This window comes from Acomys russatus, chromosome 31 (genome assembly GCF_903995435.1).
Source record: "Acomys russatus chromosome 31, mAcoRus1.1, whole genome shotgun sequence".
Taxonomy (NCBI): domain Eukaryota; kingdom Metazoa; phylum Chordata; class Mammalia; order Rodentia; family Muridae; genus Acomys; species Acomys russatus.
The window spans coordinates 35,587,614-35,604,970 of record NC_067167.1 but is presented as its reverse complement, the minus strand read 5'-3'; the positions used below and the strand labels follow the sequence as shown (position 1 = coordinate 35,604,970).

Genomic DNA, 17,357 nt, shown 5'->3' with positions numbered 1-17,357 from the left:
GATCATTGTGAGTTAAATGTCATGCTGGTCCACAAGGTGACTTCTAGGTGGGCTAGGGCACACAGTCTCACATTATTTTAGAATGTGTGTTTGTGTCTATTGTGTGCACGCGCGTGTGTGTAGCACAATGTATGTGGGAGTTAGAGGAACCATTCAGATGTCGTCCTTGGCTTCCACTTCCTCCTGAGTTGGTGTCTGTTGGTACTTACTGCGTAGGCCAGGCTAGCTAGCCAGGGAGGCCAGGATCTTCCTGTTTTGAATCTCCATCTAACCTTAGGTGTGGCTTGATTGTAGACATGTATGCCACTGCTTGTGCATATGTTTAAGTGGGTTCTTCTGGGATCAAAAATTCAGGTCATTATGTTAGGTCCTCACATTTACATGAGAAATGCTTGACCCATTGAGCCATCTCCCAATGTTTCTTACTGTTCGTCTACCACCAAGCTACGTCCGCAACTCTTCTCATATGTATCCTTTTATAGTTTTGACAACTTGTGTTCATAGAACAAATTAGCGTTTTCTCACAGTGTGAATAATATTTTTTCTGTAGTGAAAATAATAGTTGGCCATAAATGAAAAATTCACCGATTGCTTTTTCTTTCAGACAACCTGAGTTTGATGCCGAGATGATTCATTTATTCTTGTAAGGTTAGAATGAAGAACATTATTTTATGCAAAACACTGTTTAACATGTATTTCTTTTATTTTAGGCATCTTTCTTAACAAAGAAGTTAAATATTGGTGGAAAAAGAGTAAACCTTGCTATATGGGTAAGTATTCAGAAATCTTTTCTTTGTTTGTTTTGAGACAGGGTTTTTCTGTGTAGCTCTGGCTGTCCTGGAACTTGCTATGTAGACCAGGCTGGCTTTGACCTCAGATCCGCCTGCCTCTGCCTCTCGAGTACTGGGATTAAAGGTGCACGCCACTGCCTGGCTTCAGAAATATTCTAATAACTAACTCACTTGAAGAATAAGAATTTGCATTTCAGATTTGTTTTTAAAAACTAAATGTATTAATTAACCAAAACCATTTCCTTAAATCCAGTTAAGAAGTCTCTTTGGAGTATAGATTTATATCTAAATATTGCTGTTAAGAGTTTTTCAGTTATAGAAGTGACAGGGTGGGTGGGGCAGACTGCCTGCCATCCCTTCCTGTGTGGACCAGGAATAGCTAATGGGGCATAAGCATGTGTTAGCAAATGGTCCTGAGGTGTGCTCCCTTCTGTCTCTTCTGCATTGTGAGGATCCTCAGTTTAGGCCAGGGTCTGTTTCTGGCTGCTTTAGCCATGGAGCGCTGAAGTGGTCTTGCAGTGGGGATGGGCGATTGCCAAGGAGCAGGAGCTGGAGGAAGGATCATCGTGCATACAGTAAAGCATCAGACGATGGGTTTTTTTTTTTTTTTTGGTTTTTCGAGACAGGGTTTCTCTGTGTGGCCTTGGCTGTCCTGGACTCACTTTGTAGACCAGGCTGGCCTCGAACTCACAGTGATCTGCCTCCCAAGTGCAGGGATTAAAGGCGTGCGCCACCATGCTCAGCAGATGATGCTTAAATGCCTGTAACTTGTTTTGTTTCTTTTGATACTGTTTTTGGGCTTGTCTCTGTAGCAGCCATATGCTTTTTTCTTTTGGCCTAATAAGCATTTGCTCTTTATTAGGATACAGCAGGTCAAGAGAGATTCCATGCTTTGGGTCCAATTTACTACCGAGATTCGAACGGAGCCATTTTAGTGTATGATGTAACAGATGAAGATTCTTTTCAGAAGGTACCTGTTCACTTTGGGCAGATGGCTGGATGCGGAAGGCCATGAAGATCTATGTATTCATTTATTTACGGTCTCCCATTAATGTGTCTGCATTCACCAGTGACTAGTTTATAAGTAGTAAAGCATACAGTTTGAGCATAAGTGGTGGTTATTATTTATCAAACTATTTAGTTCATATTGCAGTACTATTGTTTTATTATGGCTTTCTCAAATATTAGAAAAAGGAAAGTAATTAAAGTTAAACTTCAGAAAAGTTTAGAGACTTTGTTTTTTACCTTTAAATAAAAACTACATGCTTTAGATTCCATTGTCCTGGGCACCTAAAACTTGGTGTGGCTTTGCATCGGCTCTTGTCCTCAAGAAGGGGAAAAAGTAAGAGCATACTGAAGTCCAAGGACACTCCCGGGAGCAATAAGCTTTAGAAAGACAGGGCTGATTTTTAAAAATTCTTTTCTATTCTTTTAGTCTCTCTTCAGATTTATACTATAAATGTAGAATATTTCTCCTCAAGGCAGGGTCTCAGTATGTAGGCCTGGCTGGGCTCTTTTAGGGATATACCTGCCTCTCCCTCCTAAGAACTGATTAAAGGCATCAGTCACCATCCTTGGCCAAATGTAGGATTTGTTTGTTTGTTTGTTTTCCAGACAGGGTCTCTCTGTGTAGCCTTGGCATCCTGGACTCACTTTGTAGACCAGGCTGGCCTTGAGCTCACAGCAATCCTCCTGCTTCTGCCTCCCAAGTGCTGGGATTAAAGGAGTGCGCCAACACCACCCAGCTCAAATGTAGAATTTTAAAGCTTATTTTGGGACCAAAAATAGATCACCTGTGAATTTCCCATAATCATGATGAGTTCCTTATGTGACCTTTCTTGGGTCAGGAATGTGTAAGGGGGTAATTTGCAAGTCAGAGGCTTTCCTTGTATTGAGTTACAAGTTAATGCTTATTGAAATGACTTGTAGTTTAGTTTTGTTTCTGTTTTTCTCCCCCCCCCCCCACTTCATCCCCCACACCTGTCAGTTGTACTGAAGCAAATAGAAAAATATAAATTTCGTTTTAGATTATTAATGATTTGTGAAAACAGCCCTGGGAATTAAATGTAACAATAGCTTGCTGATTTGATGTTTTGTTTTGTTTTTTTTTTAAGTTATTTTGAGGATGCTGTTTGATGCTATCTACCATTTCTTAGCTTTTTGCATAAAAAGCAGTGGCTTAACTGTTATTGGTTAAGAACAAGTTGAGTCTTTTAGATTGAAAAGTGGTCAGTTACTGACACTGAACGTGGCCCCAAGCTTAGCATGCTGACTAAGCACAATGCCTTATCACCTCTCATGGCTCTGTGGCTTGCCAGCAGATCCTGTGCTCTCTGTTGTGACATTAGAGTCCCTCAGAGCTGTACTGCAGTGGGAATTTGATGGAGGCTGGAAGGCCCAAAGGGCTGGTTCTTCTCCAGATGGCCCCTGCTTCCGCTGGTCCTTTGTCCATATGTTCTTGCTTCATTTTGCACGGTAGTCTAAGCTTTTTATATGACCATTAGCTTCCTGTAAAAGTAGAATCCACCAGCCTTGTTAACCTTGAGTCTGCAAAGGTCACAGATTTTTCTCTGCCATGTAACGTGATCAAACAAGTTATAGGACTAGCCAGAATTTCACCTGGTAGAAGGAGGAGACCAGCTTGACCTCATCTCGAATGCATGAGGATGAAGATGAGGAAACCCATGGAGAATGATCTGATTGGTGATGTTAAAAAATGTTAAGACATGTATTATGGGCTGGAGAGATGGCTCTGGGGTTAAGAGCACTGGCTGTTCTTCAAGAGGACGCAGGTTCAGTTCCCAGCACCCGTCTGGCAGCTCACACCAGCCCCTAGTTCTAGTTCCAGAGGATCTAATAGGATCTGATGTCCTCACACGAATGTGTATGCAATACACACGAAATAAAAATACATAAATGTAAAAACGACGACAACAAAAAGGCACGGATTAGTAGATGGTGTTTTGTTTTTGTTTTTTGAGACAAGGTTTCTCTGTGTAGCCTTGCCTGTACCGGAACTCGCTTTGTAGACTAGGCTGGCCTTGAACTCACAGTGCCTGCCTCTGCCTCCCAAATGCTGGGATTAAAAGCATGTGCCACCACCACCTGGCCAGATGTCTATTTTTTTTAAAAAAAATTTAAGTATTATTATGTATACAGTGCTCTGCCTCCATGTACACCTTCAGGCCAGAAGAGGGCATCAGATTACATTACAGATGGTTGTGAACCATCATGTGGTTACTGGGAGTTGAACTCAGGGCCTTTGGAAGAGCAGGCGGTGCTCTTAACCACTGAGCCATCTCTCCAGCCCCCAGAAATGTGTATTTTTTAAGATGGGCATATATGCTTTGTGAGACTTGATTGTGTGTAGATTAAATTTCACTGTAAGAATTGAAAGCAGGTGTTCTGGTTTTCCTTTATCATGCTGGCTGATTGTGATCCCATTATTGTAATATTTAAGACTAGTATTGTTAATTCCAGTTTATATCCAACTGTGTCCAGAGCTAAGCGTCTTCCTTAGTGGACAGTCCTTGTTACTGGAATTGTCCTGTATCAGAGGTTCTCACCACGGAACGATGAAAATGTGGAGACATCTTTAACTGGCACCATGGGGTTGATAAGGGCCAGAGAGTCCCCTAAAAGGTCACATATTACACACATGTGACCTCACGACAAAGGGTGTGTGTCAGCCACACTGTCAGTAATGCCAACCTAAAGTTTTTGCCAGATACTAAGTAGGGAAAATTTATTTTGCCATGTACACTTCTTAATTTTTCTCCTTAAGTTTATAACATAGAAGTGTCTACTAGGAATCAGTTAGGTCTTGATCAAACAGACCATGGTCATAGTGTCCTATTCCAAAACGACTCTGTTACAGGCGTCCCAATGCCAGGGACTGGGCTTGACAAAGTTTTGTTCTGCCAGATAGCTTCGCTTGGATGTATGAAAACTTATAAAAATCTGTAATTAGAGGTGTGTTTTTATACATCTGTAGGTTTAGGTGTTGAGGGACTACTTCCACTAGGATTTGTTGTCATGTTTGCTCTTTTGTGTACACAGGTAAAAAACTGGGTCAAAGAATTACGGAAAATGTTGGGAAATGAAATCTGTTTGTGTATAGTTGGTAAGTATCAGTACTGCTTTGTTTCCTAAGACAAGCAAGTCATTCTTTTATAAAGAGATATGGTAGGAAGGGAGAATTATGACCCTTTAGTTTTACTGCTTTAGACTGTGGTTAGTTTTCCCGGCAGACTCAAGCCCTATATTTCAAAGGATACCCTAGGAGGCAGTGAGGGCCCTAGGCCCCCCTCAGCCTTTGCCTTTTCACCAGGAAGTTTAGCTTTTTGAAAAAAAGAAAGAAAAAGGAAGAGTGTAAGAACTGCGCTAAGTACAACAGTGTTCTTATGCAATCACTTAATGCAAGGGTTCTTAAACTGAGAACGCATAGTTGACGATCTGGGATGACAAAGTAAAAGACTGCTAAGACCAGTTTTAGACTTTCAGGATTTCTCTTTGGGTCTCTTCCTCTTTACATTGTTTCTCTAACTTGACAATTACTGAATAGGGAAAGTGTACTCAGTAGACACTATGTCAGCGTTCTCATAGCCCAAAGGGTTTAGAGGAAAGCACAACCCTTGGCATTAGGGGGCAGGTGGAGGGTGGGCATCCTGCATACCCGGGGTCGAGCAGCTGACAGACGATGCTGACTCCTCCCTTTCTTTGTGGCTGATAAGACCAAGCTTGGAAAACCAGAATAGTTTTTTTGTAGTTGTTGTTTTTCCCTTGCTTGCTTTTTAAAGAGACAAGGCCAGGCAGGCATGGTGGCACAGACCTTTGTTTAAAATTTTTTATTTAAAAAAAAAAAATATGTGTATGGGTGTTTTGCCTGCATGTATGCCTAAATATCTCATGTGTGTCTATGCAGCACATGCGTGCCTGGCACTCATGAATGAAGTGGATCCCTAGAACTGGAGGTACAGGTGGTTGTGGGCCACCACGTGGATGCCAGGAGTTGCCCCTGGGTGCTCTGGAAGAATGGCAGTGCTCTTAACCACTGAGTCACCTCTCCAGCCCTGAAGCCAGGATAGTGTAGTGGAGGACAAAAGATGGTGGTTGTACGGGGGAACCGAAGCAATGGAGTGATCTGTGTGTGAAAATACTGCTTTTAGTCCTAGGAACTTATAACTGGAATTTTCTGTTCTTACATCTTGTTACCAGTAGATTGGTAACTGTGTAGTCTCATACCAAAATATTAGTCTGAGGGAAGAGAAGAAGAAATAATTTGTTCCTTTTTACTTTAGATACAAGGAATTTGTTCAGCAGAGATATTTGAGACAAACACTAGGTTATTAGATAGCATAGGTGTTTGAGGCCAAAGTTGCAATTAGTTATTAATGAGATTTGTGTGGCTTTGTGTAATACGTGGGGCCTACCATGTTTAGAGAGACTACGGTAGTAAATAACTGAAGGTAAAAAAATTTTTTTGGTTTTTTGAGACAAGATTTCTCTGTGTAGCCCTGGCTGTCCTGGACTAGTAAACTTTGACAATCTGTACCAGTTATACCTGATTTAGTATCTTTAATTCAGAAGTTCAGTATTTTGGAAGGATCATGCTGCCTTATTGTGTCCTATGTTCTGTGAGGCAGTTTGCACATCAATTGCTTTGGCTCTCTTGTGATTTCATTCTGATCTTACTGAGCAGCCTGTTCATAAGGGTTCAATCCCCCATGATCACTATTTGATGAAACAAAGTATTATAACACACCTGACACCAGGTGGTGCTTCTTGTATGTGCAGAATAAAGCAGCTTGCTTTCTCTTTGATTACTGTCTAGTATATTGACTCTAATATATTTATTGTGTTAAATTTTTATGGACAGAATATAATGTAGAAAGTGAAATTAATATAGTACTCAAAGCTGAGTGGATCTGTTCAGAGAGCAGAGTTCCTTGCTGACTTGTTTCAGCTTCCTCAGCTCAGTCTCAGATTATTTGAGCTCTTCAGTATGGATGTTGAGACTTGTATTGTCCGTGATAAACAATTCATCCTGATTGTGTGCTTTGTTTATTACTCTGTACGGTTTATTTTATTCTGTCTAGAAGGTAAAAATGGAAGAAGTGAAACTACTTGTTTAAAGTGTGCCTCCTTGGGTTATTACCTGCCCCCTATTCTTACCTGTTTGTTGTTTCTTTGACCTTTACCCCGAGTCTAGCCAATTTATCTTAACCCAGTCCAGTACTCAATAAGGGGTCTGCTTTGATTTTGTTGTTTTGTTCTTTGCAGCATCTTAATTTTGGTTCTGCTTGTTTCTTAGCAAAATCTTGACTTATCTCCATTGTTTAAGGAAAACTACGCAATTTTAATTTTAAATCTATATGATATATATGTGTGTGTGTGTGTGTGTGTGTGTATATATATATCACCAAAATTGTTTTCTAATCAATATACTTTTAGTCTCTCTGTGGTAGAGGACTATTTAAAAAGTCATACACTAAAATTTTTACTTTAACTTCATGTTATAAAGAAAAGAGTTTCCTTTTAGGGCCTAGGATGCAAGTATGCTGTATTATACTTAATTATATTTAATTATTGATTGGTTTTTAAGTTGATTGAGGAATAGAGATTTTTTTCTTTTTAAAACTATGTATATATATGTTAATAAAAATCACTATGCTTTCTAGTCCCTGTTGTGACTTATATCAAAGAACAATGCCCTTCTCTTTGGAAGAGATATTTCTTTGCCCTGACAGGCTGGAAGTTCAAGTGTTTACATTGGCTTGTTTGTAGGAGGCTGAGGCAGAGGCCTTGACTGTGAACAGCCCTCACATCTTTGTGATTAAGACATTTAGAACTCTGATGGGGATTACTGTTATTTTTTAAAATAATTAGTTACAATTATATATTTACTATTGTCTAATTTTATTTTTAAAAAATCAATATTAAGATTAGTGTTCACTTTTTTCACACTAGGTAATAAAATAGACTTGGAAAAGGAGAGACATGTTTCTGTTCAAGAAGCAGAATCGTAAGTGCCACGCTTCCCTATTCCTGTCGCGCCGCCCCTGGGAGGCCAGCCCCTTACTTTGTGCCTCGATGGTTAGCTCACACACCCATGTGCACTTCACGGGCACGTGGAGGGCTGAAGTCTCGTTCTCAAGAAGCAAGTTTCCACTTCAAAGTGGCGGACAGCTAGCAAGACTAAGATATTCCACTTGCAATTTCTCTTGATTTCACTAAAAATGAAAGAATAATGTGAGAGAAAGCTAACAGGATTAAATGGCAGGGATCACAAAGATGTTTAAAGGATTTGGGTATATAAAAATTTCAAATCCTACCTTTTTTTTTTCTTTCTAAATTTGGTTCAATATATAGAGAAACTAAACAGCTAAATAGTCGTAATCTAACTAAAATTGGATAAGTTAGAAAGTCAGTAAAGGTAAATTTAATCACTAAAATTGCTATTTTAAGTATATCAATGACTGATTTTCTTCTTTTTTAGGTATGCAGAGTCTGTGGGAGCAAAACATTATCATACTTCCGCTAAGCAAAACAAAGGGATTGAGGAGCTCTTTCTTGACCTTTGTAAAAGTACGTATATTCACATTAGGACAGTTAAAGATAGCTTTAAAAAACTCTTACTAAGCTTTCTAGCCAGGGTAGTGCCACACACTTTAATCCCAGCAGTAAAAGGCTGAGGCAGGAGGATCTCTGAGTTTGAGGGTAGCCTGGTCTGCATATCATTGAATTTTTTTTTACCTCTGTAGATGGCAGTACAGGGGGAGAGGAGGTGAGTAAGATTGGGGTGCATGATATGAAATTTACAAAGAACCAATTAAAAATTTTTATTTAAAGCATCTCTTTTAGAGACGCCTATTAAAGTAATCTATGAATAAAATGTGTCTGGGACTTGATTCAAAATTATGGTAGAGACGGAGAATGTGGGTAAAATGAGGTGATGGGTTGGGGTTTTTTTGTTTGTTTTGTTTGGTTTTTTTTCAAGACTGGGTTTCTCTTTGTAGCCTTAGCTGGCCTAGACTCACTTTGTAGTCCAGGCTGGCCTTGAACTCACAGCGATCCACCAGCCTCTGCCTCCCAAGTGCTAGGATTAAAGGTGTGAGCCACCACCGCCTAGCTGGGGATGGGGTTTTATTAGGTTCTTTTTTTTATTTTTACATGTTTAAAAAAATCTCATGTTAAGAGCTGGAGAGATGGCTCAGAGGTTAAGAGCACTGGCTGTTCCTTCAAAGGTCTAAGAGTTCAATTCCCAGCAACCACATAGTGGCTCACAACCGTCTATAATGAGATCAGGTTCCCTTTTCTAGCCTGCTAGCTCACATGCAGGCCAAATACTATATAAATAGTAAATAAATCTAACAATCTCATGTTAAAAGGTTTTCTAAAGAGAAAGAAAAGCAGGTTTCTAAACAAATATAGCCTGAGGTTCATTTCTCATGTTGCCAATAGCTTGGTTATATTTAGGAGACTGCTAGTCTATGGAATAATAGTGAGTGATTGTCAAATAGCAGCCTTTAAATTTATGGACCTCATTCTATTGGGAATTTAGTGAAACTGGTTTTGCTGTCTAGGAAAAAAATATGTACATAAACTTTGGGGTAGATTTTACCTTGAGACTCTGAAGTCATTCATAATTCCTTTAGAAGAATGGGGCCTCCTAGTAATTAGCATTAGCATTACTTGAGAGTTCGGGGCAGTCCTACACCCACTGAATCAGTGTGTCTGCAGGTGGCAGGGTCTGTGCTGTAGAAGACCTACATGTGGTGCTGATGTGACCGCCAGGTCTGAGAACCAGTGCTCCACACTGGGACATAGGGTTGTTGTAGCCTGAAGCTCACGTTTCCACAAGCACCCAGTGTTGTGCTTACAGTTCTCAGATGACACTTCAAACACAAAGTTGTGTCAGGCACTAACCAGTGTGATTAGCCTCGTGCCTTAGAAGTATTTAGAGCATTCTCCATACACTCACTTAAAAATCCTATAACATCCAAACACTAATGTAATCAATTTCTTTTGTTTTGTTTTGTTTTGTTTTGTTTTAAGACAGGGTCTCTCTGTGTGGCGTTGGCTGTCCTGGACTCACTTTGTAGACCAGGCTGGCCTCAAACTCACAGTGATCTGCCTGCTTCTGCCTCCCGAGTGCTGGGATTAAAGGCGTGTGCCACCACGTCCAGTGTAAATCAGTTTCATACATTCTAAAGCATACCCAGAAATGGAGCCTTTAGAAGGCTGAATAAAGAAGGAGAAACAGAATCAGTAGTGTTTCCTTATTTCATCTTACTACAGTGTCTGGCACACCCCAGCTTGAGCTGTGCCCTGAACACAGACTGAATTCTTACTATTTTAAAGACTCCCTCTCTGGGGCCTGGCATGGTGGTACACGCCCTTAATCCCAGCACTCAGGAGGCAGAAGCAGGTGGATCTCTGTGAGTTATAGGCCAGCCTGGTCTACAAAGCAAGTCCAGGACAGCTAAGGCTACGCAGAGAAACATTGTCTTGAAAAGAAAGGAAAGGAAAACGGAGACATAACAACAGACACTGAAGAAATACAAAGAATCATAAGATCCTACTTCAAAGGCATATATGGCACAAAGTTTGAAAATCTAAGGGAAATGGACAATTTTCGTGATCAATTCCACTTGCTAAAATTGAGTCAAGAACAGATAAACAAGCTAAATAGTCCCATTTCCTCCATAAAAACAGAAGCAATCATTGATAGTCTCCCAACCAAAAAAAAAAAAAGCCCAGGACCAGATGGTTTCAGTGCAGAATTCTACCAGACCTTCAAGGGTGAGCTAATACCGATACTCTTCAAGCTACTCCAAAAGATAGAAATGGATGGAACATTACCAAATTCATTCTATGAGGCCACAGTCACATTGATACCTAAACCTCACAAAGACCCAACAAAGAAAGAGAATTTCAGACCAATTTCTCTTATGAACATTGATGCAAAAATACTCAATAAAATACTCACAAAACAAATACAAGAACACATCAAAGATATCATTCACCATGACCAGGTAAGCTTCATTCCAGGCATGCAGAGATGGTTTAATATATGGAAATCCATCAATGTAATCCACCCTATAAACAAACTGAAAGTAAAAAACCACATATCATCTCTTTAGATGCAGAAAAAGCATTTGATAAAATCCAACACCCATTCATGTTTAAAGTTTTGGAGAGATCAGGGATACAAGGCACATACTCAACATAATAAAGGCTATATACAGCAAGCCAATAGCCCAAATCAAATTAAACAGGGAGATACTCAAGGAAATTCCTCTAAAATCAGGGACCAGGCAAGGCTGCCCACTCTCTCCATATCTCTTTAATATAGTACTGGAAGTTCTAGCCAGAGCAATAAGACAAAGGAAATCAAGGGGATCCAAATGGGAAAGGAGGAAGTCAAATTACCCCTATTTGCAGATGATATGATAGTGTACATAAGCGACCCCCAGAATTCCACCAGAGAACTCCTATAGCCGATAAACACCTTCAGCAAATTGGCTGGATATAAAATTAACTCAAAGAAGTCAGTAGCCTTCCTATATGCAAAGGACAATCATGCAGAGAAATAAATTAGGAAAACTACACCCTTCACGATAGCCTCAAGCAATATAAAATATCTAGGAGTTACTCTAACCAAACAGGTGAAGGACTTGTTTGAAAAAAGTTTCAAATCTCTGAAGAGATTGAAGATGACATCAGAAGATGGAAAGATCTCCCTTGTTCGTGGATTGGAAGAATTAACATCATAAAAATGGCCATCTTACCAAAAGCAATGCAATCCTTATCAAAATACCTACACAATTTTTTAAAGACATTGAAAGGTCAATTCTCAACTTCATAGGGAAAAACAAAAAAAAAACCCAGAATAGCTAAAACAATGCTGTACAATAAAAGATCCTCCAGAGGAATCTCCATACCTGACCTCAAGCTGTACTATAGAGCAACAGTAATTAAAACAGCATGGTACTGGCACAGCAATAGGCTGGTTGATCAATGGAATCAAATCAAAGACCCAGAAGTGAATCCACATACATATGGTCACTTGATTTTTGACAAAGAAGCCAAATTTATTCAATGGGAAAAGGATCGCATCTTCAACAAATGGTGCTGGTTTAACTGGATGTCTGTGTGTTTAAAAAAAAAAAAAAAAAAAAAAAAAAAAACAATTAGACCCATATTTGTCACCACGCACAAAACTCAAGTCCAAGTGGATTAAAGACCTCAACATAAAACCAGAGACACTAAATTGGTTACAAGAAAAAGTGGGGAAGAACCAGCACACAACTTCCTGAAAAGAACACCAACAGCCCAGGCCTTAAGGTCAACAATTAATAAATGGGACCTCATGAGGCTGAGAAGCTTCTGTAAGGCAGGAAACACTGTCAACAGAACAAAGTGATAGCCTACAGACTGGGATAAGATCTTCACCAACCCTGCATCTGACAAAGGTCTAATATCCAAAATATATAAAGAACTTGAGAAATTAAACACCACCAAACCAAATAACCCAATTGGGAAATGGGGCTCAGAACTAAACAGAATTCTCAGCAGAGGAATATTGAATGGCTGCGAAACACTTAAAGTGCTCAACGTCTTTAGTCATCAAGGCAATACAAATCAAAACAACTCAGATTCCATCTTACACTCATCAGAATGGCTAAGATCAAAAATTCAAGTGACAGCCGAGCGTGGTGGCACACGCCTTTAATCCCAGCACTCGGGAGGTAGAGGCAGGCGGATCGCTGTGAGTTCGAGGCCAGCCTGATCTACAAAGTGAGTCCAGGATGGCCAAGGCTACATAGAGAAAGTCTGTCTCGAAAAACCAAAAAAAAAAAAAAAAAAAAAAAAAAAAAAATTCAAGTGACACCACATGCTGCCGAGGATGTGGAGAAAGAGGAACAGTCCATTGCTGGTGGGAATGCAAACTTCACAACCGCTTTGGAAATCTATATGGCGCTATCTCAGAAAACTGGGAGTAGGGATTCCTCAAGACCCAGCCATTCCACTCCTTGGAATATACCCAGAAGATGCTCCAGCTCACAACGAGGATCTTACACTCATCAGAATGGCTAAGATCAAAAATTCAAGTGACAGCCGAGCGTGGTGGCACACGCCTTTAATCCCAGCACTCGGGAGGTAGAGGCAGGCGGATCGCTGTGAGTTCGAGGCCAGCCTGATCTACAAAGTGAGTCCAGGATGGCCAAGGCTACATAGAGAAAGTCTGTCTCGAAAAACAAAAAAAAACAAAAAAAAACAAAAAAAAAATTCAAGTGACACCACATGCTGGCGAGGATGTGGAGAAAGGAACAGTCCATTGCTGGTGGGAATGCAAACTTCACAACTGCTTTGGAAATCTATATGGCGCTATCTCAGAAAACTGGGAGTAGGGATTCCTCAAGACCCAGCCATTCCACTCCTTGGAATATACCCAGAAGATGCTCCAGCTCACAACGAGGACATATGCTCAACCATGTTCATAGCAGCCTTATTCATAATAGCCAGATCATGGAAACAGCCTAAGTGTCCCTCAGTTGAAGAATGGATAAAGAAACTGTGGTACATTTACACTATGGAACACTACTCAGCTATTAAAACAAGGAATTCCCGAATTTTGTTGACAAATGGATGGAACTAGAAAGGATCATAATGAGTGAGTTAACCCAGAAGCAGAAAGATTCAAATGGTATATACTCACTTATAATTGGACACTAGCCCAAAAGGGATGTCCCATGAAAGTCTTCACTTAGAAGGAGATTGGGATAGATGTGGGGACTTCCTATTGGGATTCTAGGTGAGAGAAGTATGGGAGAATGGGGAAATAGAAGGATCTAGAGGGTCCTAGAAACCTATAAGAACAACATTATGAATCTGGGCCCAGGGGTTCTGCTCAAACTATGGCACCAACCAAGGACGGTATGTGCAGTAAACTTCGAACCCCTACCCAGATCTAGCCAATGGACAGGACATTCAGCACAGTTGAGTGGAGAGGGGGAACTGACTTTCACACGAGCTCTGGTGCCTCATATTTGGCCATGTCCCCTTGATGGGGAGGCCCAGTGGCACTCAGAGGAAGGAAAACAGGCTATCAAGAAGAGACTTGATACCCTGTGATCATATAGAGGGAGAGGAGGTCCCCCTCAGTCACAGATATAGGGGAGGGGAATAGGGTAAATGCGGGAGGGAAGGAGGATACAAGGATGGGATATGAATAAATTAATTTTTTAGAAGTCAAAAAAAGAAAGGAAGAAAGGGTGGTGGAGGCAGTGTGTGTGTGTTGGGGCGGGGGGATCACAAAAATCTCTTCTTCCTCTGAGAGAGAAAATCTCACTTAGCTCAGATTAGCCTTAAACTCTGTATGTAGCTGAGTCTGTCTTTGACCTCAATCCTACTGCCTCCACCTCCCAAGTAATGAGATCACAGGCACCTGCTACCAGTGTCCGCTGTTGACTGTCATGGTCCGTATGGGGTTTTGTGTGTTACTGTTTTATTTCTCACCATGTAGCTCTGGCTGGCCTGGGACTTACAGAAACCCACCTGCCCTTGTCTCCTGAGTGCTGGAGTTAAATTAGTGTACCGCTGCACCCAGCTCATGTAGTTTACACTACATACCATACAGAAGTATATTTGTCTCTTTTACATACATACATATATGGTTTTTTTAAAGATGTAATTGTGTGTGCACACACAGGGAGGCCAAAAGACGTGGTGTTCTCTGTCATTTCTACCCTTTGCCTTGGAGTTAGGAGTCTCTCTCTGAACTTGAAGCTGCCTTTTCTTGGCTAGAAACCAGCAGGCCTGAGCCATCCTCAGTCTCCGTCCCCTTTAAAGCCAATAGGCCTCTGTTGGGATGCTTCCCTCTTTTCATGGATGCTGGACTCCAGACGCCAGTCTTCGTGCTTTTGGAACAAGCACTCCTTGCTGAGCCATCTCTCCACCCTTTAAGTTCTTTTTATTCTTTCAAATGCCATTTACTTTAAAATTTCCCACTGAAACAGGGTCTCTCTGTGTAGCCCTGGCTGTCCTGAATGCACTTTGTAGATCAGGCTAGCCTCAAACTCACAGCAATCTGCTTGCCTCTGCCTCCCGAGTGCTGGAACTAAAGGTGTGCACCACCACGCCCGGCTCACATTTGCTTTAATGTAATACTTACATTATTTTTAATTACACATTTGTGTGTAAGGATATGGGTGGGGATGTGCACATGAGTGAAGGTGCTGGGAGGAGGCCAGGACAGTTGTTAACTTTCGAGGTGGATGTTGGGTCTCCTGTAAGAGCGCTGGGCACCAATAACACTGAGCCGTCTCTCCAGCCCCTCAAATCCTGTTTTCCTAAGTCCTGTACCCTAAGTGTAACCCACTTATGCTAGGAATAACTTGAACTTTAACCTATTTCTGATATTTTTGGAAAATCCCATGGATTATACTTAGTGCACACAGTGTGCCTATTCAAACATAAAACAACTGTTTTCCTCTATTACTATTACAAAGAGCAGTGGCCATTATAATGAATGTGGGTGTCACACTTTCTAAGTTCTTTTTTGTTGTTGTTGTTGTTGTTTGTTTTTTTGAGGCAGGGTCTCTCTGTGTTAGCCTTGGCTGTCCTGTACTCGCATTGTAGACCAGGCTGGCCTCAAACTCACAGTGATCCGCCTGCCTCTGCCTCCCGAGTGCTGGCATTAAAGGTATGCACTACCACACCCGGCCTAAGTTCTATTTTTTTTTTTTTTTTTTTCGAGACAGGGTTTCTCTGTGTAGCCTTGGCCATCCTGGACTCACTTTGTAGACCAGGCTGGCCTCGAACTCACAGCGATCCGCCTGCCTCTGCCTCCCGAGTGCTGGGATTAAAGGCGTGCGCCACCACACCCGGCCTCTAAGTTCTATTTTTTAAAACTGTTTTTCTTAAGTTGACCTGGTGTTCATTCTGTGCCCTTGAGAGACCGCTGATGGAAAGTTGGCTGTCCCAGCAGAATGTTGAAGTCACAGAAAGACTCCGAGGGCTGTGAGTCCGCTCACATTTGGCTCCTTCTTTCAGGAATGATAGAAACTGCGCAAGTGGATGAGAGGGCAAAAGGCAATGGCTCCAGTCAAGGTGGGGCTGCGAGGCGAGGCGTGCAGATCATTGACGACGAACCTCAAGCTCAGAGCGGCAGTGGAGGCTGCTGTTCTTCTGGGTAACTGCTCATGCCTCTGAAGCTCAGAACAGAGCAGAACTGTGGATCATTGCCCTGACCTCGAAGACTGCCATATTCCAAGTCACATCATTTTACCAATGGAGTTAGAGAATTAACAGTATTTTCAATTACGTTTATAACACTGCAGAGACCTTAAGTGCTAAACTTAGTGGAGTTTGTGACCAGAGAATGGGCATTTTCTACAAATGTTAACAAAGCAATTACCAATGGCCTTTCTACACATTTTTTTTCTTTAATGAGGAATAATATGCATGTAGAAAAGACCTACTTAAAGGCTTCATTTATATTCTTTTAAATCAGATCTTTATTTAATAACTTATATATGATGTTGGAATGGTATACATTTTTGCAGTCCTTTGTATTTTGTGGTAGTTTGAATTGTATCACTTCTAAACAGCATACTGTTTTGTTTTTGTTTTTTGATTAGCAGATACCTGAAGTTCTATTTTTGCAGGGTTTGCACAGGCCTCTAACTGTCTACTACTTTGATATAATCTATAAACATCCTGTATGCTGAGCTGATAAAATACATTGTAAATTACATATTAAATATTTTATCTGCTTTTACAAGCGCAAGGTGCAAAAATATATACAATTGTCTTATTGATGACTGTAAAGTGAATTAACCATTGGTGAGAATAGCTAAGCTTTTTGACTCTGTTGTAATGATCATCACCCTCCTTCACTTTGTCTTAACGTGAAAGTGGGGTGTTCAAATTTTCACATACTTTACTTGAATTATTACTATTGTCACTTTCTTTTTCTTTTTTCTTTCCTTTTTTTTTTTGCCTCTCAGTCTTAGCGATTGAAAAGCAGCATTTGCCTTTTTATTACTGTTATTGTTATTGAACACGGTTCCTTCTGCCAATCTTGTTTTAGAACAGTTACCTGAGAGGAATTTGAGTGGAGCCTGCCATGTTTCACACGTGCACCAGTTTTCTGTAGGGCTTTCCATAAGATGGTTCACAGGCCTGAGAAGAGGGTCCCGGATAGGAGCCGCTGACCAAGGCTGTGTATGGAGGCTGTGAATGGTACCTTACCCTCCTGAGGAGCGCTCCTGGACCCCTTGCTGCCATGTCTTATTGGTCATGCTTGTCAGGAATGAATATAGAAATCTGCATTTCACCTTATAAGAGTTATGCTGAGTTTCTGTGTGAAGAAGTATTTTGTAATGCAGTTTCAGCAAACACTGGAAAGATTTGTTATAAAATCATAATCTTGTTTATTTTGTAATTAACCCCACATTAGATTGTTTTTCTTTAACATTGAACTAAAATTTGTTTATTTAAAAAAGAATCAGGCACTGCTCACAGAAAAAGCAGATTGTGGAAATTAACATCAATTGT

The 17,357-nt window shown here is 40.7% G+C and overlaps 1 protein-coding gene across 1 annotated transcript in view; it reads left to right on the top strand.

Annotated features, from left to right (window-relative positions):
- Rab21 (RAB21, member RAS oncogene family) overlaps positions 1–16,310 on the top strand; it is a 30,748-nt gene extending 14,438 nt beyond the window's left edge. Inside the window, exons 2-7 of the mRNA XM_051172741.1 lie at positions 711–770; positions 1,654–1,761; positions 4,851–4,914; positions 7,761–7,815; positions 8,290–8,378; positions 15,852–16,310. Of these exons, the coding sequence (XP_051028698.1) occupies positions 711–770; positions 1,654–1,761; positions 4,851–4,914; positions 7,761–7,815; positions 8,290–8,378; positions 15,852–15,994 (519 nt within the window). The 3' untranslated portion in view covers positions 15,995–16,310. The remainder of the gene's footprint in view (positions 1–710; positions 771–1,653; positions 1,762–4,850; positions 4,915–7,760; positions 7,816–8,289; positions 8,379–15,851) is intronic.
- The last annotated feature ends 1,047 nt before the right edge of the window (positions 16,311–17,357 follow it).